Here is a 27333-nt window from a genome sequence, read left to right as displayed (position 1 = left end):
AACTTACTAAGCTTCAATAAGCTTACTTGTGTTCATTTATGTTTCCTATAGATACTTTTGAAGGTTAGACGATCGGCTCAGCACTCAAGTCACACTATCCATCCGATTTCGATAGTTTTTGGACGTTTATTTTGGATTATATGACATGTAATAAGCTTGTTATGTCATTACTTTTGTTTTGGTATGTAAATATATAGAGAGTGTGCCTAAGTGCAAGTTGATAACTTATTGTGATATATGAATGATGGAAGATGTCTTTGGTATAAACTTTAACATATGTATGACTAATAGGTTATATTGAATTGTTGTGAATTGAGGTGCCTATGATAGGAATATTGGTTAGAAGTTTAAGTTGTGTGGATTGACATGTTTTGGTTGATGATTTATATTGTTGTATAAGTGTGAATACTTGTGATTCCATTAAGGGTACATTAGTTAGGCAGTTAAGATGGTTGAATTAACATGATTTGAGTATGTTTAATGGCATTTTGAATAGGTCTAATGGCTGGTAAATAGATTACTTAGTGTCCAAGAAATCTTGAAATGGTAAATTTGATGTTTAAGGCTCACTTAGGTACACATTGGCTGCCACACAGCCGTGTCCCACACACGATTTGAGACACAGCCATGTGTATTAAGTTAGTGTGTTACACAACCTAACACACAGCCTACGACACAGCCGTGTGTATCAAGTCAGTGAGTTACACGGGCTGGGACACAACTATGTGTCCCAACTTTGAAAGTCACATGGTCTAGGGCGTTCCACACGGCTTGGCCGCACGACTTGGCCACACGACCTTGTGTCCCCTATTTTTGAAATTTTTCATATTTTCCCAAATTTTTTGACTTGCTTCAAATTAGTCCCTAAGAGTTTTAAGATTATTTCTTTAGTCCCTTAAGCACGATTTAAGCCTCATAAATGAAAGTTATTATTGTAATTCAATTACTTTGTGGTATTTGAGAAATTATATTGTAATGATCATGATTTTTACCTGTTATTTCTGTTAACTTGCTATAGCATTCCTGTAACCCTATTCCAAACGACGGATACGGGTTAGGGGTGTTACACTTTGCCTATGACAAATTTGGTTGATAGATGTTTTAATTTTCAATCTTTATAGGATTCAACCTTACTTCCCTATCTATTGATTTTAATTTGTTTTAGGTGTATTACATTTAATTTCGATTGATTTGGAACACAACAATAAACTAAATAATTTTTTTTTAAAAAAAGAGATAGAAATTATACCAAAAACTTTGAAATTCCAAGAAGTGTTGTGCGTCGAACCATCTTTATTTGCCATAAAATATGTTAGATCTTAAAGTTTTCAAATATGACAAATTCAAAGACTACTAAACACCTCATAGAATCTAAAACATATCACATTAAAGTTTTGATCTTAGATAAATTAAATCAATTTTACTTTTACTTTTGTTGATATTGTGCTCAACAAGAGGAGAATGGTTGCTAAGAAGTTCGATTCACTCAATCAGGGCAAAAGAGGCAAAGGTTATGGAGAATGGAGTTGGAAGGAGTTTGAAGGCTGAGGGTTGGAGAAGTATAGAGAGAGAGTAGGCTCAGTATCCTTAAAGAGCTGGTCCTCTCTTCATTGTTCTTAAGGCTATTTATAGGCAAGGGTCCCATGTAATATGGTGTTAATGTGTTGGACTCGCCATCTACCTATCATTACGAGACATGTGGGAGGGATGTCTTTGATGGGATAAGAATATTTGTGACAAGACAAATCCTGTTTTTCATTCTGACTATGATGGGATGAAGAAGTTGAGCCCACGTGATGTTTAATGACCAAACGACTTCGTGTTCTCAATGAAGACCAAGCCATCTGTTGTTCGGGTGGTAGTCTTCTTGGGAGAATGGTTTCATAGATGACCTCCCGACTTACTGGTGGTAAATTTACTATTTAGGTGTCCTCTACATATCCTAACACGGGTGAGATATAACAACTCTTAATTTAAAAAATCAATTTTAAGCACAATTATTTTTAAGCATTTTATGATCCTAAAATAATCATATCAAATTGAGATTTGAAAATATGTTAAATGCTAATAAATTTTGATAGTTTGAAATATTCCTATGCAACTTTAAAAGTCCAAAAACATTTCTTGTAAAATTTTGGCTCTAAAAATGTTAATTAATTCTATTTTATTTCACTGTTGATATTAAAATATTATTTTTAAAAATTAATTATACATGTATTTTTACTATAAACTAATATAATTCCATAGCCTAGCAAATATTTTTATAATTTTTCTTTCTTAAAATTTTGTAAATGATAATGATGTGAACTAAAAATAATAAATGTCAATAATAAAATATTAATAAATTTCCTTTAAACATATTTTTTATTACTTGTAGCACACATATATAAATTATATTACTTTTAGTAAATATTAATTTGTTATTCTAATATCCCAAAAATCGAGGTTAATAGAGTCGAGTTTGTGAATCGAGAGAGAGAATGATCATTCCCTAATTGTTGATATTAACTATGCGTTCTTCAGAAATAAATGAGGTATTGCTTTGTTGGATAACTGTTAGTGAAATGTTCCTTAAAATCTAAGTTGAAATCCCTTCTCTCGCACCATTTTTATTATTTTGCTAATTTTGCACCAAACCCTAGTATGTGACATGCCCAGTGGTTAAAAGAAATATGAGAAAGCATGGAAATTAGATTAAGGTCCAAAGTTCAAATATTTTCCCTTGCAAAATAATTAAATTTGCAAAATCCCTAGTTTTTTTATGTGTGTGTCGTCCATACCCTTGTAAACCTAGGAATAAATATTATTTTAAACAAGTTTGATCAGTCTTTAATCGTTTTTTCCCTACCCTAGCCGTTTACCCTCTTCCTCTCCTATTTTCTCTTCAATTTTCTTTCTTTCTTCCCTTGTCTGTCGTTGCCCAAGCCACCAAGATTTACCATCAATTTCTCTTCTTTTTGCAATGGGTTCTTGCACCATTATTTTCCTCTTATTGTTGTCATTTTATCATAAAATTTGCAGCCTTAAATCTGAAATTTTAACACTCAAGATCGGCCTCCATTGATGCCCCAAAAGAACACCATTGTTGCCCCTTTCACCTAGCTTTTGTAAGTTCTTGTTTTCTTTCAATTTCTTGATGAATATTGTAAGTTAAAAACTTAAATTTCCAAATCTTGAATTTGGGGGATTTTTAAATATTTAATGGTACAGATTTTTAATTGATTTCAAAAGCGGTTTTAAATCAATCCCAATTTGCCCACCACGGGTGGTGGTGCGTGTGCCTATTGGCAAGAAAGGGGTTTTTTTTCTTTAACTCTTTCCCATCTTTTTCAACCATGATTTTAGGTTCTTGAAACCCTCATAATCATCCTTGAAACTTGGTTTAATTAGGAAAAATCATTCTTGACCAATCGACAAATTGGATCTGACAATCCAGAAACGTAAGTGTGGGTAATCGTAAACTAGTTAGTTGTTTCAACATAGATTTTGGAAAAAGGTTATGGATTGATTCAATGAAGAATTTTAATCAATATTAGCTACTCATTTTCTAGTATTTAAATGTGTTAGGTGCTGATACAGACGCTCCAAATCAACAATAAAGCCGAAAGACGTTCCCGCATACAATTCATAACAAAACAATGTAAGAAATCTAACTAGTTTGGGTTCAAAAAATAATGTGACGATTGGATCGAACCCATAAGCAGGTGTTTAGAGTCTGTTTAAGAGGTGAATTAATTGAGTTATATACTGATTTCTTTTTTTAAAATTTAATTTAGGTTTATTTTAAAATTTATTAAAGAAACCGCAAGATTGGCTAATGTACTGTAAAAAAGCGTAAATAAAGTGTGTGACCTAAACTATAAAAACTTAATTAGTAATTATATTTATTATGATTCAATAGATGATTTAGCTTGTTGATTGGGTTTGGCTTAATAGCTAAGTAATTAAATTTGTAAGTGGTCGAATCAAGTCCGTTACGAGCCTTAACTATTTTGCATGGCGGCATTATTGATACTTTGACTAAATGATTGATTGATTGACATTTTCATGAATGATTGGTTAGTTTGATATATGTTTGGGTTGTATGTATGACATGATTATGAATGAAATAAGGCTTATGCATGATATATTCGTACTAGTGATTTGTTATGATATGTTTGAAAGACTGCTATACATGCACACTTTGAAAGACTGCTATACATGCACACAAAGAAAAGTTATAAATGAACATGAAATTGTGATTTGTTGAATGATACCATTTTATTGGTAGATTGAAAGTTGGAATATTATTTCCATTTACTAAAAGTATTTGATAATTGAGGGCATATATTGAAAATGTTAATAAAATGTGAAAGTATGATTTGTGGCTATGTATGAAATTGTGTGACTTATTGCATCTGCATTAGGGTGGGCTATTTGTGGCTGATGGAGGAATTTCGTGGAGTACTGGTGGCATATTAAGTCCATATTTATACGTAGTTACTGCACTACACCTGGAGTACTGAGGGGATTGGCGATTTTATCGCATTATATGTTATCTAACAAATTTTCTGCATTTATGTTATATAGTGGTTTCTACCACATCGAGCTTTGCTCACATACATTGGAGTTTGGCAGACTAGTTCTAAGAAACTCATGGTGTGCAGTGGATGGTTTACGTAGGAACCTTTTTGCATTGCATCATGCTCACGACATACTCAAGTGTTATTGATTTATGCTACGTATTGTATTGTGTTGTATTGAATGGTATCGAAATTAGTGATTGGTACTCAAATGAATGATGACCCATGCTCAACACTGTTTGACATCAATTTGATAATGGCTATATAATGATATGAAATTCCAATGATGGTTCTGTGTTTTTCTATTAATGCTAATATGTTTCACTGTATTTGATATTTATGTCCGTTTAAGTAACTATTCGACTCACACTGAGCTTTCATAAGCTCACCCCTCATAGTGTTTAACTTTTCAAGTAAATCTCGAAACTAGGATCGGACCTGGAATTCGGAGAATCACCTTGGACCTTGGACTATTTTTAATAAGTATTATTAAGTCTCTATTTGTTTTGGGTTTGTAATTTTTAATTATTTCTGGTTTGTGGCTTGGTAACTTTTCATTTAGGGAGTTTTGCATGCTCGGATTTCTCAAGCATAAAACCGAAAAATGCATGATATCTGCCTTAAATAAAATTTGACATTAATCTCTAATTTCTGTTGCATTTCAAAGAAACCGTTTTTGAAAAAAATAAATCGATAAGGTGACTAGATTTTTTAAATGACATGAATAATGGTTTTTCCGCTGCTTTAGTTAACATCAAGTTTTTACAAAGTAAAGCGATGAACAAATGATTTTCTAAAACAACATTGTCAACAATAAAATAAATCTTAAATACAGATGACTTAATAAATGATTTTTTTTCTAACTCAAAAGTACAACTACAATTTTTCTCTAAAATGAGTTTATTTAAGATCTTCAAAAGTAACGTAAATTAGCTTAGTCATTTCAGTGATTAATATAATTTTCTCAATGTGGCTATAACATCTAGGCTGCGTTTGTGAGGTTATAGCTATCCTCAATTCGCTTTCGATAAACATATAATCATTTATACCAATTTAATTCAATTCAATTCAATTTAAAATATTTTTAATAAAAATATATCATTTTTTAATCAAATGGCGAATTGTTGCAATTTAGACATATATTTTTTAAATAAACTATAATTACGATCCTCTATTATTTTTAATTTATAATTAAAAATTATTCTTCATAAAAAGAATAAAATGAAAAAAAAAACCCAAATTTCCTAAATCAATCTAACCCAAAGTGAGAAACTTTTCAAAGCATCTCTAGTCAATTTAACCATAGATCAGTTTAAAAGTCTGCGAACTGATCATTGTTTATAAGCTAAAGTTGATTCAACAAATAGTGATAGTTTTTGGAATTGAATTGGATTAGTTAATTAGACTAGTTGGATTAAGAATTAGTTGAGATATTGGTTCAGTATAAAAGGTTGGATTAATTGACTCGTAAACCGATATAACTGGTTGAAATGGGTTAAAATTTATTGAAGAGTCGGTTGAATCGTCTTTTTCTATTGTTTTAATATATTTTATGAATTTTTAATTGAATTAATCAAACCGGTTAAAATGATTGTAAAAACTGAACGTCGATAATGACAATATAAAACGATCACAAAGAAAAAAAAAGAAAAAGAAAGAAAAATAAGAACACACAGATTTTATGTGAAAATCCTTTCGGGAAAAACTACGGGCAGAGAAGAATAAATTTCATTAATGTTGAAATTCGAATGAATATAAAAGGAGTTTCGACTACTTTTATTTATAGGTTGAAAAACTTTATTCTAATCAATGTCAAATAGAATGAGTGAAGTTCTATACGGATTCAACTTATACAATCAATATCAAATAGAAAAATGTATTTCTATATAGATTACACTTGTACAGATCTCTTTATTTTGTCACTATATTTATTTATTATTCTTTTTAATGTAAATTTAGGTTATGCAACTCTAACAATAATAAATTGATTAACTACTTGATTTAACCTAGAGGTGATCATGGGCCGGGCCGGGCCGGGTTCGGGCGGGCAAGCCGGTTCGGTCCGGGCCCAAGTAAAATTTTAGGCTGTCTACTAGGCCGGCCCCCATTTCTACCAAATATGGGCCTAAAATTTTACCCAAGCCCGCCCGAAATAAAATTACTAAGCTTGAGCCCGCCCGCCCGACCCATATTAATTTTTTTTTCTTATTTTATTAAATAAAAAATTTAAAAATATAATAAATCAAATATATTTAAAACATAAAATAAATATTAAAACAAATAAAAATAATACTAAAACAATTCTTAAAACAATACACAAATTAACAATATAATAAAAATAGTTATATTAAAATTTAAAATAATTAAAATAAAAACAAAAATATATTAATATATAATTCGAGTGGACGGGCCGGGCCTAGGCCAAAAACTCTTACTGAGGCCTGCCCGTTTTTAAACGGCCTCATTTTTTGCCCAAGCCCATTTTTGGGCCTATATTTTTACCCAAACCCTCCCATTTTCAGGCGGGCCTTCGGGCCGGGCCGGGCCGCCCAGCCCATGATCAGCTCTAATTTAACCACCAATTCATTTCTGAACCTAGAATATGTTGCAAGGTACTTTTTATACTTTAAATTAGCCCAACAAAATTGATCACCGTCATCTATATAACAATCTTGGCATTTCATATATTTGGTTGTAGAATTTTCTACCTTAGTGACGAACTATATCATTTTTTTTTTTTTGGATCATTAATTGAAATCAAAATGTGCATAAAATCAATACACCAAAGCACCCAAGTTACCTTCCTGATTCAAACTTTCAAAGTGATCTCTGGTTCAATGGATCGGGATGTTTTGCAAAGTTTCAAATTTTGGGTTCGTTTTTATTTTCTTCAGTTAAAGTATGTTTCATTTAGGAAATTAGGTTTTAAAGCACATTTCATGCCAATACCATTAATAGAAATTTAGGTTTATAAAGATTATATTATAAATTCTATATTATTCATGTATAATGTATTTAGTATCCTAAGTGTTATAAAAGTTATAGAACGTTCTATAATTCTACATTACTTTTACCTAATTTGTATGGAATAATAGTAATCAAATGTGTGACACTCCTTGTAATAGGCCCATTTTGCCCAGGCCTAAACTAAAACCAAAACCATACCAAAGCCAAAATAAAAAATAATAATAACAAAATAAAACCCAATAATAGCAATTCAATGACCATGTTACAAGCCCAATTACCTAGCCTACTTACAAGCAAATTATTAACCCAAATTCCTAATAGCCTTAACCCAATTGAAACCCTACCCAATTATCCTGAGACAGGCCCAAACGGCCCAAGACATTTTTTAGCAGAAACCCTAAGGGTGCACCGCAATTGGTTTCTAGCAGCTTCCAACACCACTGCTGCCTTCGTGCCAACTTCCACACGCGCCGTTGCTTCACGCTCACGTCAACACGCCCACGAACGGCTTCTCCACGCCATACACACCTGCAACAGACTAACACCCACAACAGCAAGCAGCGATTGACAGCCAATAACAGCAAGAAAATTTGTATTTTCTTATTTTATTTTTATTTTTATTTTTCAGCTATAAAACCGAATGAAGTCAAGTGTAAAGGGATCTTTTTTTTACAGAAATACAATACGGATACTAAATGAAATACAAGAATAATTAGAAAATCAATATTATTCGAAGGTGATTTATTATATTTCAATTTTTTTTCGTTGCTTTTTTGCTTTCATTTTCGCATCTACTATAAACAAAAAAGAAGAGGATAAAGAATAAGGGCTCACCAGAATCGTTGGAATATCGTCAGAGTTTCTCCTCCGTTAAAACCGAATCCAACCAAGGTTGAGACGTTCTTTTGATTCTTTGTGGTTGAAGGTGTTAGATTCTTAAATGTTTTTCTAAATGAGGTTAGAAAGGGAAGATTTACTCACCGTCGGCCACTGTTAGAGGCGAGGGTACGGCGTCTGAGGGTAGAGATTTGGGATTGATTGAGGAAGAATCAAGGAAAGGGGGCTAGGGTTATTTTAGAGATGGCCGATTGTTTTCTTTGTTCTTTGAAGGAAATGTTTGGTTTTATAAAAGGGAAGAAATAGTGTCGTTTAAGGGGAAGAGGATCCGCGCGTCGACCCGCTCCGTTGCCTGGATCCGCGCCTTTGCGGTTCAGATGGGTAAATTCCGCAATTCATCCTTCCTGTCTGCGCTATTATTTGATTGGATCTTTTTATATTTTATTTCGTTTTAATTTTTACCTGAGATTTGTACGCAGTTTTAATTTAGCCTATAGTTAAACGCTGCGTTTTTGAATTTGGGACAATTTCTCTTTTAGTCCTCAAACATTTGTACGTGTTGTGCTTTAATCCTTAATTATGCTTTGTTGCTTTATTTATTTGTAAATTGTCCTTTTAGTTTTATTTTTGTCTCAATTGAGTTTTTTTTTCAGCTTATATTTTTATTCTTTGTAACTCTTTTATTTTTAAAATTTATTTGTTATTCATCATTTAATGTATTATCTTGGAGTATTTTATTAATTTTGCATGGTCCTAGTTTGTTATTTTATACTTTCATTTATATACATATATATATATATGTAAATATATATATTTTAATTTGTTTATTTAAAATGTTCTTTTATATATATATTTCTACGTTTAAAGATTCGTATGATATTTAACCCAATACTATTATACATACATATACATAACTTATATTGAATTATTTTTACTATAGTACACGTTATTGATTTCATATTATTCTATGTAAATATTTTTCTATGTATGTATATATATTTTCCTTTAAATTTATTTATGTGTATAATGTGTTTCTTTTAAGGACCCTATTTTAAATTGTACAATTTACTTATTTTATACACTTTCATATATTATTATCTTTATGTATGTATTATCTATATGTATCATTAATCCAAATCAATTTGTTCCATGTAAAATTATTTTATACATTATTTATTTCAAAATTCTTTTACACACACATATATATATTGGAACATATGTTTGATCTATATACATCACTAAATTTATGTATTTTACACATATAGTTTTTTCTTTGTATACATAATTATATTTTTAAAATCATATATATATAATTTATGGAAAAATTAATTTAATTTTATATATATTATTAATCTCATGCTATTTTTTTACAAATAATTGCTTCTAAATCTATTTATGTAGATATATGTTTTGTAAACCTATTATGTGTATTTCTTAGGATTATATTTTATTATGTATTTTGCTATCCTTTTATATTTTATATATTATTTAAATTTTCCTTTATTGTATGTATTTCAACAAATGTTTTAACACTTTGCATGTTATCTGACTTAAACGTCTTCTTTGTGCAACATCTACTTTAAAGAATTTATATATCTATTATTAGTTTTCCTTTATAAATTATTTCAAGTTCTAGCATGTGTTACGTGCTCATCAATGTACCATTTTTTTCAGAAAGTGTTCTGCATCATATTAGTTTTATGTTGTTTGGCATCTCATGTATTAATGGTTTTTATGTTATTTCATATATATTAGTTACACCACATTTATTCATTTTTCTATGTATTATTAAATTCATTATTGTTCACCCATGCCTATGAATTTGGTTATATTTTGGATTAGTTATAGTTGATTGTTTGTTTTGCAGTTGGTTAAATATGGTTATATTATCTGTAATCTTCAAGTATTGTATTTTAAGTGTACATATTATCTCATGTTTATTATTTTTCTTTTGGTTTACAAATGTCACTTTATAATTTTCAACTCTTTAAAATCAATTATCTCATTTTATTTCAAATAAAATTAAGGCGTTTTGAGCTAGTCTATAATCATTTTTTTAATTTTTTTTAAAAACAAGGCAATGTTCAATATTTGGAAATTCAGAAAATCGTGTCCTATCATGCTGGGTTTTGACTTTTCGTTGGACTAAATATTTGGACATCCTTTTGTAATTTTTGACTAAGAGCTTTTGGAAGTCAAAAATCAATCGTGTTTTCTAAGGTATAAAGGATCATGTCGTATCGTGCTGGATGTGATGCTCTATACCTTTGAAACGAGAGAGTTTTGACGACCCACTTGAACCACTCAAATGATTTAAAAGGAACCATATTTCAATTTTTTTTTTAAAACCTAGACTAAAAGGACAACACTTAATCAATCTGGTACCATTTTTTGGGCGTAGTGAGGGTGGTAACCCTTCCTCATAAGTAACCGGCTCCCGAGCCCATTTTTAAATTTACATGGACCAAAATTGATTTAAATGGAACAAGATGTTTTAGTAGGTGATTCAATCACACCTAAACAAAAACATTGGTGGCGACTCCACATTTTATTTTAAAAGTCGATCTTTGTTTTTTCCAAAAAATAAAAAAAATGGTTTCGACACTCTACTTTTGATTCGATCATCGAATCCAAGATATAAAATATCACATTCGTTGCTGAAGCAACTACAAACTCAATTGAATATCTAATAGATGAATCATGTTAACAATTAAGTCTAAACATACATTTACTGAAATAAATGAGTTCTACTACTTCTAAACGCATTGTTAATTCAAATCTGGGTTCTAAATAAGCTTATGAAAGCTCTTATGAATCACTCGTAACAAATGAGAGACCAAATCGTAAAAACAACTAAAATAGAGATATTGTCGTGACATCAAAAAATGAATGTCGTAACACATAATGTAGTAGCATGATGTCGTGACTTCATCTGGAGTGAATCACAACCCTTAAGACAGTAACTTAACATCGCGACATTAATATGGGAATATTGCGACGTTGAAAACAAGGGCTTGATGTCACGACCTCAATAGGGGGAGAGTAGTGACCATGGGGTCAATTTGTTCAAAATTTGCCTCTTTTCATACAAGATCACCAAGCACCTATTTCGTTTTGGTGTAAGTGACCCAAAATCTCATTGACATTAACACAATTGTCAAATCTCATCATTGACGCATCTATACATCTTTAAATATATGATCACATATATATATTCATTCTAGTCTCATGCATCACACTTTATTACTTAGCATGCAAGCAATCTTCAATTACAAGCATGCATATATAAAATGAAAAATAATATGTAACACCTCATCAAATCTGGCCTAAAAGTTATGATCGATTTTGAAGAAATTGTCGAAACCTCGTTTTAAAAAGCGAAGGGTATTCTGAAAATGGGAGTCGCCACCAACCTTTTAAAGTGTGATTGGATCACCTTATAAAACATTTTGGTCTACGAAATTATGAGAAAACAGGCTCAGGAGTCGGTTACGTACGAGGAAGGGTTAGCACCCTCACAACGCCCAAAATTGGTACCAAATTGAATAGTTTTGTCTTAATGTCAAAAGTTTGAAAGAATTTAGAAATATGATCTCTTTTAAAAGCTGTAATAATTTGAGTTTAAAATCAAGATCCTTTCACTTCAAAGAATATAAACATCACATCCAAGATGTTTGGACACGATACTCTTAAACTTTCAGAATCGAAATCATCTTGAGATTTTCAAAACTTATTTAGAAGGATATTTTAGGCATTTAGACAAACGGGAAATCGCAACCCAGCATGTTAAGGCACTATTTCCCGAATTCCCTAGTACCAAAAACATTGCCTTATTTTTAATTCCTTTGGATCGAATGAAATAATTTTTAAAGCAATGATATATTTAACATATTACAAATGATTAATATTAAATAAACTAAGCTATATGATATACGTTTCAACATTTCACGCAAATGTAGTATAGAGGAAAAATAAATAATGACGTAAATCACACAATATACATTATCATTTTACGCATATGTAATTCTAAATAACATACACATTCATGAATTTCATTCCATGCAAAATACAACGTAGCGAATAATGAATAGAACAATACCGTTATATAATATATGTGCAATAATATTTCATGCAAACACAACTTGGAATAATGCCATAAATAATCAATTTTCATGCAAATGTATAACAAATAATTTATGAGATAAGACTATTATATTAAAATGATAAATACATAAAGGATACTAAAATAAACAAACAAATTATATATTGAAGGATAAAATCTAAATTCAATTCAAAAAAAGAATAAACGAAGTAAAAAAATATTTAACGATATATAAATAATAATAAAATAATTTAAGAAACAATGGTCAATATATAAATTTAATAACTTAAATACTTAATATATATTTATAAAATATTAATATGTTAAATAGGAACAAAATTTCATGTTAAAATTTTAGAATATTACATACTAAACTTTAGATAATGATATATAAAATGTAATTTTCAATAATAATTTAAAAATGTTAATTATACATAATAAATAGTTAATAATAAAAATAATATAATAATATATAATAATTTACATATATAAATATAGTAAAATAAATAATATATAAAGTAAAATGTATATATAATAAAATTTATAAGAAACGTATATAATAATATAATATATAAATAAAATAATATACATTATTTTTATATATAACTAATGTTTATAAAAATAAATAATACATATAGTATTTTAAAATAAATTAAATATATATAAAAAACTAAAATCAAATTTTATTAAAAATTAGGGCTAATTACAAATAAACAAAAAATTTTGGGCCTATTTGAAATACACATTAAAATTTGAGGGACTCACTGGGCAATTAGCCCTAATCTCTAAAAACGACGTCGTTCTCTAGAATAGATTTTAATGGCCATCGGGACTAAATTGAATTAAATATAAAAGGTTAGGGCCAATTTAAAATAAAAATAAAATGAAATCATAAATTTTAAAAAAAAGGAAGGATCGATTGGGCAATTTGCCCATTTATCAAAAATACGCGGATCCTCCCCGGGTCATCGGGTCAACGCGCGGATCCTCTATTGAAACGGTGCCGTTTTAGTGCTTATTGAACTAAGCCAAAACGACACCGTTTTTGTAATGTTATATATGTCAAAACTTAACCCAAAATTCATTTTGTAATCAGTTTTAAAAAAAAAAATTGAAATCCTCTGAAAGAGGAGAAAAGGGAGCCCTTGGCCCGGCCTCCCGACCATTTGGACTACAAGCGCCACGCTTGTCATGCGTGTCATTGTTCACGGCGGTTGGAAGGCTAAAAGCCTTCATTCCTCTCGGCGAATCGCAGGTAATCCCTTCTCCCTTTTAAACTTAACCCTTTTTTTTAAAAATTGATTTATATGAGTTGAACAAAGAAGAAAAAAAAATATAACAAAATCACCTTTTTTAAGTAAACAACAGCTTCTTATTTCTTTCTTCTGTGTATATATGTGTGTATATTTTTTTGTATCTGTAAAAATCGGTCCTTGTTACAGTGAAATGATTCGGCTTTTATAGCCTCTATTTACAAGTTTGGTTTATTCCATATTCAATTTATTGCCTTGTTTCCTGTGTTCTTCTTTCTCTTTTTGCAGGTGATGACGAGGAGACTGCACACTGGAGTTGATTCGCGCGTCGATCACGACGCGATACGGGGCCTGGAATCACGGCACTGATGGAGGCGTCGTTTGGAGAGTGACGGTTGGAGTGCTTGCGGCGCCTAGGATTTCTAAAACCTTAAGCCTTCTGTCTCCCGTTAACAGATTGGGCCACTTGGGCCTTGTGTATTTTGGGCAGCATTTGGTCTATAATACGGGCTTGGGTGTAATTGGGCACTGGGTAGTTTTAGGTACCTGGGCTAATCAGGTCTTGGGCTATAAATGTAACTGGGTTTTGTAAATGGACTGTAAATGGAGTTTATTATTTAATAAGTTTTTTTGTTTTGTTTTTTTTACTTATTTATTTATTTATTTATGGGCCGGCAAATTTGGGCTATTTCAGAAATTATATCGACTCAGGTTGCATCCATGTGAGTTTACTCGTTTAATATTTAATCAATTTTTTTAAATATTATATTTTCAATTATAATAATTAACATAAATTAATATTTCTTATTTGAATTATTAGATATAATTAAAATATATTAATTTATCAATTCAAATATAATAATAGAAATTTTCTAAATCATAATTATAGCATTTTAAAATTCTAAAGGGTATATAAGCCCGAACTTTTGCAAAAAAAATCAATTAAGCCCATCCATGAAAAACAAACTCAATTAATCCTTAAACACTTAAATTGCATCAATTAAGTCATTTAACCAACGTTTTCCATCTTTGGCCATTACGGCACCGACATAGCACTCCATATCAAAGATAGTTGCTAACATGGCACTGCCATGTCAAAAAAAATAAAAATATGTATAAATCTTTTTATTTTTAGTTTTTATAAATCTTTTTATTTTTAGTTTTTATAAATCTTTTTATTTTTAGTTTTATAGACTCGGATATATAATTTTTAAAATTTTTATAAAATTGTAAAAAATTTATTAAATTTTATAAAAATATCAAAAAATTTAAAAATTAAAATTAATAAAATAAAAACATTTACAAGTTAAAGTCTAGAATGAATTTGTACATATGATATTTTAGATTCAAGTGAACCTGGACAACAATATATTCATTGAAGACGATTTTTCTAAATTATAAAAATTTTAAAAATATAAATATGTATCAATGTTTTAATTTTATGGGTAGCTTTTAGAATATATAAAACGATTATTTTTAAAATTAGAATGCATTTAATAGAAGTTATTTTGTTTGCATGTATTATAGAATACTGGCCTGGCCATAAGGCTGCATCTTCAAATATGAATTATATATAATGGGTTTATAATGCTTTACACGAAGAAGAAGAAGAAGAAGCATGTTTTTGTTGTTAATAAAACCAAAGCACTATTCGTCAGTCTGTCTATTTGTCTTCTTCATCACATTAATTAATTGAGAATGATTATTTTGATAAGTTGTATATTTATCATACTACTTTGTATAGTTTTTGCGAAAGTTCAAGAGCTTATATGCTCTTTTAACTTTTTTAATATTTAACATATAATATGATTTTACTTTATATAATTAATGCAAAGTAAGATTGTTTAAAATAATAGTCAATTAACATATATCAATTAAATTAGAATTAAGATGCTTAAAACTCTATCTAAATAATAACTCTATTCTACATCAATAAAATTAGCACAACCTTTTTTACATCAAAATTTTTAATTAATAATTACAATTTCAATTATAATTATCACAACTATTTCCTTACATTTTATGCTTAGAGTTCTTTTCAAATAATACCTCTATTTAAAATTAACACAATATTTTTTAACTAATAATTTATAAATTAATTATAATATTTTTAAATGTGCAATAATTATCAACACTTCTATTAAATTATAATATATTTAAATGCGCACTTATCACAACTTCTATTTTACTTAAACTTTTTATTTTAAAATGTGAATTTAATAAAAGATACTATTATCAATTCAAAATTTTTCCAAACTTACACATTTATATAGAGAGAGTATCTATAATAAAAATTGGTAAAACACCTTTCCAACATTGGGAAAATAAATCCTCACAAAAATTGAAGAGAATGATAATTAATCACAACATTAATAAATTTTCATCTATCATACATCATTTTATGGGTATAATAATAAATTTAACCTTTGATTTTTTCAATTCTATGTAAATGTTAACAAAACATGTACTGCTGCGGGCAAAATTCGCTAAATCAAAACCAAATTGATAGACTACATAACTTTTGATTAAATTTGTTAAATTAAGACTAAAATGATAAAATGTGTAAACTTTAAAGGCTAAAATTGTTAGTATACTAATAAAAATACATAAAATTGATGAAAAATTTAATATTATAATTAATTGTCTTTAGTCGGTCACTTTTAAAATGTAAAAAATTAAAATGCTGAAAATCGAGAGGAAGAGATTTTTACATACAAAATTTATGTCCTAATAATAAAATACACCAAAATCTTTATCATTCAAAATATCAGTCTCTATCACAATTGATATCAACTAATAATAAAATATTTAATTCACTCCTGTTAAAACCTCACTAAAATTTAAAAATTCTTTTTATTACTATTTAAGAAATTTGGTATTGAAATAAAACCCCAGCAAATGCGGGATCAATATTAATAATAGCAATAATTTCATTTCCATGGAAGAAATAGGAGCACCGTGATCCTTGAACCTAAGAGTCTGCATTTAAGTTACGAAGAAATATATAAAGCAGAGTAGCTTCCTTACTCAAAATTATCATCCTTACTATTATTATTTTTCAAAAATTTTAAATAAATTAAATTAAATAAATTATTAAATAAATATAAATAAATAAAAACGTTTCAACCACCTCCGAACCATTCACTCAAAGCCGAGTTCAACCTGAAACACAAACCAATTTTTAATTCAACCAATCCAATCCAACTCCAACATCCATGTTTCATTCACCCCATCTCCACATCTATACTATGATAAACTTCCAAAACTTAATTTGATGCTAACAAGTAACAATTTCAATTAATGAAACTTTAAAACAACCAAAAAATCATTAAATATTTTAAATATAAAAATAATTATATCATCTAAAATTTTTATAAATAAAAAAAATCCATTCTCTCCTCCAAAATTACCTGCTATTCTTAATTAAACTACCCGTTCCTTTTGAAAATTAAACTATCCAATAATCATAGCTTTTCATCTTTTGAAAACAAAAACTATGCACTTTAGTCTTTTAGGACAATTATTATTTCCCAAAACACAAATTTGTATATTTCATATTATTTTTAAAAAAAAAGTAAAATACTAAATCAAATATGAAGTGCCAACATCTATGGCAACTCATGCTTCATCCATAAAGCTTGGTTGGAACTTGGGAAAAAAGGGGGGATGGTAAACTGGGTTATTTTGGTCGATTTTTAAAAATCCTATATTAGTTTTAGTTTTCAATTCTGCAACTTTTCCAACGTCAACTCTAAGAAAGCAATGAAAAGTGACTCCTGGGTGATTGAAAGTTTTAGAACCCCATTATCAGTGGTAATCCAAAATTTAAACAGCCTAAAAAGTCTTTATAGTTCAACAACTTCAAAGTTCTAGCACAACTTTTTATTTTCTCTAAAACATCAGTGTCCTACAGGACCACAAGTATGATTCTTCAAAGAAATGAAATAACATATGACTATAATGCTCAATGTCCTCCCATCTCCCAAACAATAATTTAACCAATGTCAAAATTGTCTAGAACACAAGTACAAAACTACCTCGTTTAGTAGTTTATGGCTTTAGACATTTCTAGCTTTATTAGCATATTCAGTGTTTCTCTCTTCCTTTTTGGGTTTTTATGAAATAAATATGCATACATGGGTTGTGCATGCAAAGAATGACCGAATTTACCTGTAAGTACTTCAAATGATACAACCATGTAAGACATCATGCAGCTGCAGACTGTTTGTCCTCTTCATCTTCAAGATTCAAAGCATGGAGCAACTTTGGCCATGATTCTCGGACTCCTCCAGGAAGATCAAATTCTAACAGCTTCCCACGACTGCGGTAGTAATCCTCTACAGGTAGAGTCTGTAAGAAAACAAAATTTGTAATGCATCAGACGTTTTCCCCTGTAATTACAACAAGATCACAGGGTTTTGATCCAAAAGGCAGGTGCATCAAACATCAGTAGGAACACAAGATGCCATTTTCTGGGGGCTAGATTACATATGGTAATTTTGAAGCATACAGTTTTATACCCAAAAATTCCCATTGATAGCTAACTAAATTCTAGGAATGCAATTTAGAAAAATAGAGGAATGAGGAAAATACCATCGCCTGGTATATGCGGAGCCGTTGCTTAACAACTTCTTCAGTATCATCTGCTCGAGTAATAAGCTTGGATGCACATTGAAGAGGGGGAGGAAGTGGAGCCATGTACATCCCAGGCTTCCCATTCTCTGCCTTGATATCGATACAAGCCACATTATAGTTCCCCCCACACTCACTACAGATTCTTCTTCCAAGACATTTTGCAAGCAATGCTTCTTCCCGAAGCTTCAGGTTAATCACTAAGTCAATGTCTGTCACCCCCTCTAATATTTCCTAGGAAATAAACATTATGAAATAGTAGACTGAATGGTTAGTGACTTAATAGTAATTGGCACAAAATTATATGGAGATATTTTACTTGATAAACATATTCAACAGTGCAACCATTATGCTTAAACGGAAGTACAAAATGAGCAGCTTTCCATTAAAAAGTAAAATATATCTGCTATGCTGCTGCAATGGATTCTATGGCAGCTGCCACTACAGTTCTCTTTTGTTCTTATTTATAGAAGGTAGTCTAAAAAACCTTCATATATAAGTGAATTGCCTGCAGTGAAACTGAGAATAACTCTGATGCAATTTCATTTTGTACAAAAAAATTAAGCTTTCAATTTGGAGAAACAAAATTTGCTAACAATATAGCAACTTTTACCACATGAAATCAACACATTTTTCTTAAGTTGCATTTTGTGATAAAATGCTATTTTTAAGAATGTATACCAAAAAAAAAAAAAAAGGAATAAAATGCTTGACCATCCAGCTTACAGTCATCAGTGGCAAATCTATTAATCATTGAGAACATAGGTAGAAGTTGCAATCTAGTTGCATACTCATAACCTGGAAATACTGGACAAGATAGGTTACACAACACAGAAAAGATAACTAATACACAGTACAAAACATGACATGGAAAAGAAACAGAAAAACACAACATGAACACACAAAAATGTCAAAATCTACAACAACAATTATTAGCCTATCAAAAAACATGCATGAAAAATACATACACAAATTCGTGAATGATCGGGTCTTACACGAGTAAATTAGTAAGAAGCTATCAAAAGCTTTTAGAACCAAAAGCAATGACTGGGACTTATACATGCTTCTAGCTAACGCCTTAGAAATAGCAATATAAAGGGATAAATTCAGTATCCAATGCATATATTTTCCTACCAATTCTTTTACCACTACCTTGACTAACAATAGTATTTCCCTGTAAGTGAAGTCAAATTAACCTTGGGCTGGAAGCAAAATATTACAGAAAATTATCAAATGAAGCACTTACCGCCTGTCTTACTGTCCGAGGAAAACCATCAAGAATGAACCCTGATTCACCCTTAGCTTCTCCTGCTTCAAGACGTTTGGAAAGTAAATCTATTATAATTTCATCTGAAACTAATTTGCCCTGGTTAACAATCTCCTTTAGCTGCCAAGTATAATAGAAAAAACAACAAGTAAATTTGAGTGGGAAAAAATTGATGATGTTTCAACTTCAAGTTCTTTCCTCAAACCACAAAAATATCATGATTTTCAAATTCCAGGGAAAACACAAACCAGATAGAGCTAAAATCCAACACAACATTACAGGTTCTAACTCAATAGCATTCTCTGCCACTTCCTTTATGTATTTATCATAGATCCATTTGTTTATTGATTTTACTACTTACTTTTGTTCTCTATTTGAGTAGTTTATTTCTCGTATATTTATATTAGTGCAAACAAATAAAACTCATATCGATGGTAATGAAAAACCATCAAAAATGCTGACATGAACTCTAGCAATCTGACAAAACACATGTTCTTAATAGTTAGATCTATTTATAGGTTTGTACTGTCAGGTTTCAAGAGTCCAGATCAGCATTTAAATGGGTTTCCATTAATATGTTATTAATTTTACTCTCTTTTTTTTGCAGCTATCATAATCTATGGAGTAAATTACTTAATTCTAAAAGTAACACAAAACTGGCAACGATGTTAATGGGGAACAGTCTAAAATGCTGATGTGAACTTCACGAATCCGACCAGACAAATGTTCTTAATAGTTCTACTGTATTGTTAGATTTTTTCTGGACTCCACATTAGCATTCAGATTGATATCAATTTTACTTGCTCCATTTTTTTTTTTTTGCGGCCATCAAACTCCATGGACTAGATTACTTAATCTTTAACATAAGAATTAAAAATCAGATGTATTAAAACAAAAAACAAATTGTTCATCAAATGGACCTAATTGAGTTAAAATGGAAAATATACTCGACCTTAATGATCCAAATGAGAAATTTATGCATTCACTTATCTGCAAATCAAAACTTTTAACTTTAATCATTCAAAAACATTATCCCACTTTAAATAATAAAATAATTACAAGACTGAACCTTGAGTTATCTAAAACAGCAGTAGATCAAACTATTTAAACTAATTGCTGGATCATATCCTCTTCTCAACATGCATTTATCAAATTTCAACTTTTTGTAAAAAAAAACCCTAACAGAAAAGATTGGACCTGAGAAGAAAGGGGACCAGAGGAAGCGAGCTCATCCCGGACAAGATCACCGGTGGCGATGTGAGGAATACCGAGAAGATCCGACAACCGTGAAGCATACGTCCCTTTGCCAACGCCAGGACACCCTAAAAATACCCACTGGACATTTCTATCCTTCGGTTCTCTCTTCAAAGTTCCTAAAACGGCTGGTTTAATACGACTGTTGAGGCCATTATCGGCATCGAAAGTCGAAGGAGAAGAAGAAGAAGAAGAAAAAGGAGAGAGAGCTCGAATTAAGTAAGAGAATTTTGCGGCGGCCGCATTCGGCGTTGTCGCAGCCGTAACAGCTCTGGAGCAACGGCTAAGAACGGCCATGGGGAAAAGGGGAAAGGGGAGTGTTTGGCTTTAGGGAAAAGTGAAAATCAGAACACAGAACTCATATAATATATACCGTAAAACAAAGTTAGGGTTCAAAAAAGGTAAGGTTAAAGTATGTCGTAACTCCATATACTTTCTAAAAATTTAAATTTTAATCCTTATACTTTTATTTTCAAAATTTAATTTTTAAATTTTAAAATTCAAGTCAAATTGTTAATTATATTAAATTTATATTCACTATAACATTATTTTTAATTATATAACTATTAAATGAATATTTTTCAAAATATCACTTAAAAATATTAACAATTAGACTTAAATTTTAAAATATAAAAAAATTAATTTTGAAAATAAAATACAATAACTAAATTCAAAATTGTCAAAAAGTATAAAACTTATGATAAAAGAAAATATTACTTTGTTAGCTATGTTATGGCGTTTGTCAATTTCTAACACCGCATAGTGTAAATTTTGTGGCCTCACTTAAATTTTAAAAAGGGATAATTTTGCACCATTAAATTAATTCTAATTATAATTAAATAAATTTTTAAGTATTTATTTAAAAATTAATTTTTAATATTTTACTTATTATTAATTTAACAAGTTATGGTGCATATGATTCATAGATCGATAGTGCATCAAATGTTATCAATTGCAAATAAATTTAAGATTTTAAGAGTACATGACTTATGTCCTTTACTTACGGAAACAATAATTCCTATTTTAAGGACAACAATTAATTATCCATTTTATGCAAATAATATAATTGTTAATTTTAAATTTTTCATTTTATTTTTGTCACGGTTATCACTAGAGTTGAGAAGAAAAATCGAGAAACTAAAAATCAATTCAAGCCGAGGTGTTTGGACTGTTTATGAAATGTAGGTTTAAAATTTGTAGTTATCGAAACCAAATTGAATTTTATTTTTATTATATAAAAATTAAAATAAATATTTTATATTTAAAATAATTTAAAATTTCTTGAATTTTTTAAAATATTTATGAAAAAACTTTAAAATTTTGTAAAATAATATTCAAAACCATAAATTAAAGTTCATTGTTTTCAAAATAAGTCTAAAATCCAAAATCAAAAAATAAATATAAAAAATCTATAAATATCTCACCACTCGGTTTTAAGAAAAAAATTTAAAATTTCTACTGCGTTTAAAAACACTATTTTCTAAATTGATTTTTTGAAGAAAAGATTAGGGCACAGTATTCACAAAGTTGTTTATGAGAATTTGTGCCCCCTATCATCTTGCTAGAAACAACCTCACATTTCTTATGTTTTTTGGCTGACGATATCATTCTTGTTTCTAAAGCAGAGTTGGAGAAAGCAAAGGTGCTTTCTGATATTATTAGGCAGTTCTTCTTATTCTTTGGTCAATGCTCGCAAAACACAAATTTACTTCTCGTCGAATACTTATGACGCATAAAGTTAGTAATAAGTTTTTACCAGATGAATTCGATGATCTTGGAAAATATCTCAGTATTATTTTGTTTCATAAGAGAGTTACCAATGATGCTTATCATTTTGTTGTTGAAAAAGTTCGCAAAAGATTAACAGCGTGTTTGGTTGGTAAGAATAGCAGCGTGTTTGGTTGGTAAGAATAGCCAACTCATTCAGGCCTGATTCATAAAGCAATAGTAATTCAAATGTTTGGTTCATCGTGTTTCTATTCATTAGAATAACCTATTGCAGGTAATGACGAATATGGCCTGAATAGGCACTTGGCACTCTGCCATCAGAATCGCCTATTCAACGCCATAAGGAATAGGACCTCAAACAAAATTTCCTCAAATACCCATGAAATCAACAAGAATTGAACTCCACCACAACAATACAACGAACCAAAATTCTAGTCTTATAAGTTAAAAATATTATAGGGAATCAAAATAGAAATAATTTTTCCATAAAAAAAAAAGAACTCTCGCTCAATGCAAGCAAGAGAAAATGTCAAAGAAATCAATGGAAGCTGATTTAAGAAGGAGACCTATTGCTAACCCAACCAGGGTAACCTCTCCCAGGTAGTATTGAATGATCTGCCATTTTTTGTAAATTTCAAATGAGGTTGGGTATTTTGGAACTTATGGATGTAGTTAAAAGTGAGAAAAATCAAGGCAATTTTTGTTTATGGTAATCAAAATTTCAGAAGCAATAAATGTCAAAGAAGGTTGGAGTGAGAATTATAGAAAGAAGAAAGAGGAATAGAGGTGAAAAAATATATGAAGAAATCAAAGTATTTACTGGTAAGGACACAGTGACTAACGATGGAAATCACGGTAGTCAGTGGAAGCAAGCATGGCAGAAAGTAGTTAATATGGTGGGTTCAGAGTTTAGGTAGAGAGATAAGATGAATTTTGTAGAGAGATAAGAGATAATTTACAGAGACTGCCACACTTCAAATTTGGGCCTAGAAGTTTCAAATGTAATTTAGGAATTTTAGCTCTAGTGTGCTCTAGAATTTCGTAGCATGGTAAACCAGAAATGTTTTCGTCTATGGTTTTTAGAAAATCAAATCGATTTTTGAAAATAATACTGAAAAGACTCTCAATTTTGTATTAAAGACTGTTTTGAAATGGGGGTTAAAACTAGGAGTACTAAAAGGGCAAATAACCTAAAATTTTAAAAATCAACCTAATATCTTCCCCCACCTACAAGTTTCAAAATAGTTTTTCCCATTGTTCTGTTCGTGTCATCCCTTGCTTTACCAAGCTTCTCCCATTCGATATTAATTGTCAAACCTTAATTTCTTTGATTTCTATCATCACCCAAGTCATAAATCTCCATAGAATCTCAAGAAAAACACCCTAAAACACTATAGGTTTTTCCATTGGTTAACTTTCAGGTTTTTCAGATTTCCAACCAAAAGCTCATTTTTTCTTCCATCGAAGGTAACCATTCATTTTTCCATTAGTTTTTAATGTTATCTAGTCATTTAAACTGATTTTTTAGCCATTAAATTGTAATTTTTGAATAAAAATAGAAAATTGGATCGATAATGGTGAATTTTGGGATTTTGGGTAAAAATGTAGTTTCAAAGTGTTTTTCAAATATTTTTGATGAGATTAGAAACCTTATAAACTTACTTTAAATTTTTGTTAAGGATTTCTAAGGATTTAATGATTTTTTATGAAAATTGCCATAACTTGTCAAAAAATTTTGATACCATGAATCGGGTAGTTTTGCATAGTTTAGAGGTTGAAAATCAGTCGTAGGTGAATAGTTAAATGAATGGAATCAATTTTAGGCAAAAATATTAAATATAGACTGAGATAATTGAGTTTAAAGTTTGCTATGTCAAAGTTTCGGTTATAAGAGAATCTAGCTCAAGCTTGTGTTTTTGGTTGATTGAGGTGAGTCTTTGGCTGAATGTTGATTGTGTTGTTGTGTGATTTACTTTTTTGATGCTTCGTATTTGTTAGAACCTTCTACGAGTAAAGCGAAAGGCAAGGAAAAACTAATTTGAGCTTGCAGCGACTAGGTAAAATCGTGAACAGTGAGTGTTTGAAATCGCTACTAGTAGACATGATTCATAGTGTTAATTGGGAGCTTAGGAATAGCCTAAACCCCTATCCTAAGTTTCGAGTGTAAGCTTTCTACTTACCTTATTTTATTTTGGCAAATTATGCGATTATATGAATAATTGAGTATTGATTATTATGATGCGATATTGTGATATAAAACATGTGTGATGACTATTGTGAATTGTGTTGTATTGTGGGCATGATATACATGCTAAATGGCAGTGATAATGATATGTTAATGATGCAAATATGCAGCGAAAGTAAGTGATATTCTGATAAGTACATATGTGTTAAATTGTGGAATGTGATGTTATTAATACATGTTGATAAGTTATAAAATGCAAATTAGTAAATTTGATGCTCCTAATCCTTTAAATTCATGTTTCTATACTTAGGAGAGTATTTGGGAGCGAAAGGAGCTAAAACGAGCAAAAAGTAGATAAATAAAGTTATTTTTAAGATCCGCACGACCTAAGCATTTTCACACGGGTTAGGCACACACCCGCGTGAGCCACAAGGCTGGACACACGTTTATGTGCCAGCTCATGTCGATTTTGCACCCTACTTCCCAAATATGCCGAAAAACCCAATTTTTAGGCTTTTTGAGCATGCTAAAGTCTATAAATACCTATTAGAAGAAGACATGAGAGAAAAAGTAGAGAAGATTAAAGAAAACACTCGAAGAACACCATCGGAATCAACTCGGAATTGGATCCCCATCAAGATCGAAGATCTCCTTTTAATTTCTTTCAAAGTTTTATTGAGTTTCTTTATGTCTTGTGTTTATTTTGACTTTGAGATGTTTTCATGCAGGATTATGAACTAATTCCCTAAATACCTAGGGAGGATGAAACCTATGATGAATCCTTTTATTTAATGTCTATTTTTACGCGATAAATACTTGATTCTTGTTCTCAATTATGTATGCTTATTTCTTGTTTTAATATTTTTGGGATACTAATTCATGTTTAATATGCTTAATTCAGTGGAGCAAAGTCCCTGTTTAAGAGTAAATCTAGCATAATTGAGTGGAGTTACATGCAACCCTAGAAATAGGACGACATAAATATACCGGTTTAGAGTCAAATCTAATAGGGGAATCTAAAGATCGAGTTAATGCGACAATAGGGGTTTTAGTTAGAAAGATATTTCAATTAATCAACTTAGAGTCAATTGCTCTTACTCTCGAAAGGGATATTAACATAATTTAGGGATTTCTATAGATCAAGATACAAGTGAATAAATCGTTTAATTTAGATTAATAAAAATAGGTAAAGTCTAGGTGGATTCTTTCCTAGGTATTGTCTATCTCATTGGTTAATATTCGCTTACTTCCTTGGTTCATTCTCTGTTGCGTTCTTAGTTAATTTATCTTAGTAAATTTAGATTAAAACACATCACTCCAATTTGTCGGGTAAATAATAAAAAAAGGGTAATTACTAATACTTTTAGTCCTTGTGGATACAATATTTTGTACTCACCATATTTATACTATTACCCGATAGATGCACTTGCCTTTGTCATATTTATAGTTAGTTTAGTGACCATCAAGATTTTGATGCCGTTGTCGGGGACTAAAATATTATGAACACTTTCTTTTTATTAATTTAGCCATTTATTTTATTTTATTTTGTTTTTAATTTAATTTTTACATTCTAATTTTTCTTTTATTTGCTTCTAACAGGTTCCTTTAGTTTATGACTATAAGAAACCCATCAGGACCATTACTATTTGATAGTGAAATTGAAAGTACAGCTCGTAGAAACTGTAGAGAAGTAAAGCAAAGTCGAGAAAATTTAGTAGACAAACAAGAGGGAGGAGATCGGTGATAACTAGAATAATCAGCTACCTTTTATAGTTGTTGCAGATCCAGATCCTGTTCCTCGTACTATGTACGATTATGCTAAGCCCACTTTAACTGGGGCTGAATCGAGTATTTTGAGGCCCACCATTACTGTAAATAATTTCGAACTAAAGCTGAACACTATTCAGATGATACAACAGTTTGTTCAGTTCAATGGTTTGCAAGACGAAGATCCAAATACTCATTTGGCTAATTTCTTGGAAATCTACGATAATTTAAAAATTAATGGCGCCATTGATGACACCATTCGCCTACGGTTATTCCGTTTCTCATTAAGGAACAAAGCTAAACAATGGTTAAACTCTTGACCATGAGGTTCCATCACCACATGGGCTTAAATGACCGAGAAGTTCCTTCTGAAGTACTTCCCACCGACTAAAATAGCCAAGTTGAGGAATGATATCTCCTTCTTTGTGCAGATCTATTTAGAGAGTCTATATGGTGCATGGGAGAGATATAAAGATTTATTGAGAAGGTGTCCTCACTATAGGTTACCTCCATGGCTACAAGTTCAAACCTTCTACAACAGTTTGAATCTATCAACTAGATAGTTGATCGACACAGCAGCCAGTGGAACTTTGAATAATAAAACACTCAAAGCGGCTTATGAGTTTATAGAAGAGATGGCACTGAATAATTATCAGTGACAAGTTATGAGGACAAAGCCGATGAAAGTAGCCGACATCTTTAATTTAGATGCAGTCACCATGTTATCAAATCAGGTAGAGCTTTTAAATAAAAAATTGATGGTTTATATGTTTCTACAT

At 30.2% G+C, this 27333-nt stretch overlaps 1 protein-coding gene, 1 long non-coding RNA gene and 1 other non-coding gene across 4 annotated transcripts; all 3 read right to left on the bottom strand.

Annotated features, from left to right (window-relative positions):
• Positions 1 to 7630: 7630 nt before the first annotated feature.
• On the bottom strand, positions 7631 to 8791 carry LOC108487287 (uncharacterized). Its single transcript, XR_001871618.2, has 2 exons — positions 8364 to 8791; positions 7631 to 8067 (listed from the first exon to the last, which is right to left on the bottom strand). It is a non-coding gene; the product is annotated as an uncharacterized LOC108487287 (long non-coding RNA).
• A 7649-nt stretch (positions 8792 to 16440) lies between these two features.
• Positions 16441 to 21260, bottom strand: LOC108489614 (probable adenylate kinase 1, chloroplastic). 2 transcript variants are annotated; one of them, XM_017794279.2, is made up of 5 exons: positions 20818 to 21260; positions 19600 to 19740; positions 18315 to 18587; positions 17892 to 18071; positions 16441 to 16883 (listed from the first exon to the last, which is right to left on the bottom strand). In XM_017794279.2, the coding sequence occupies exons 1-4, from the start codon at positions 21169 to 21171 to the stop codon at positions 17928 to 17930; spliced, it is 912 nt and encodes a 303-aa protein (XP_017649768.1). In that variant the 5' UTR covers positions 21172 to 21260; the 3' UTR covers positions 16441 to 16883; positions 17892 to 17927. The 2 variants fall into 2 exon arrangements, with proteins under 2 accessions (XP_017649768.1, XP_017649767.1); XM_017794278.2 differs by lacking the exon at positions 16441 to 16883 and having other exon boundaries at positions 17566 to 18071.
• Positions 21261 to 26952: 5692 nt separating this feature from the next.
• LOC128282766 (small nucleolar RNA R71) lies at positions 26953 to 27059 on the bottom strand. The gene has a single exon (XR_008273120.1). It is a non-coding gene; the product is annotated as a small nucleolar RNA R71 (small nucleolar RNA).
• Between the last annotated feature and the right edge of the window lie 274 nt (positions 27060 to 27333).

The sequence above is a fragment of the Gossypium arboreum genome, chromosome 10, assembly GCF_025698485.1.
Source record: "Gossypium arboreum isolate Shixiya-1 chromosome 10, ASM2569848v2, whole genome shotgun sequence".
NCBI lineage: Eukaryota > Viridiplantae > Streptophyta > Magnoliopsida > Malvales > Malvaceae > Gossypium > Gossypium arboreum.
This window is presented reverse-complemented; position numbering and strand designations above follow the sequence as displayed.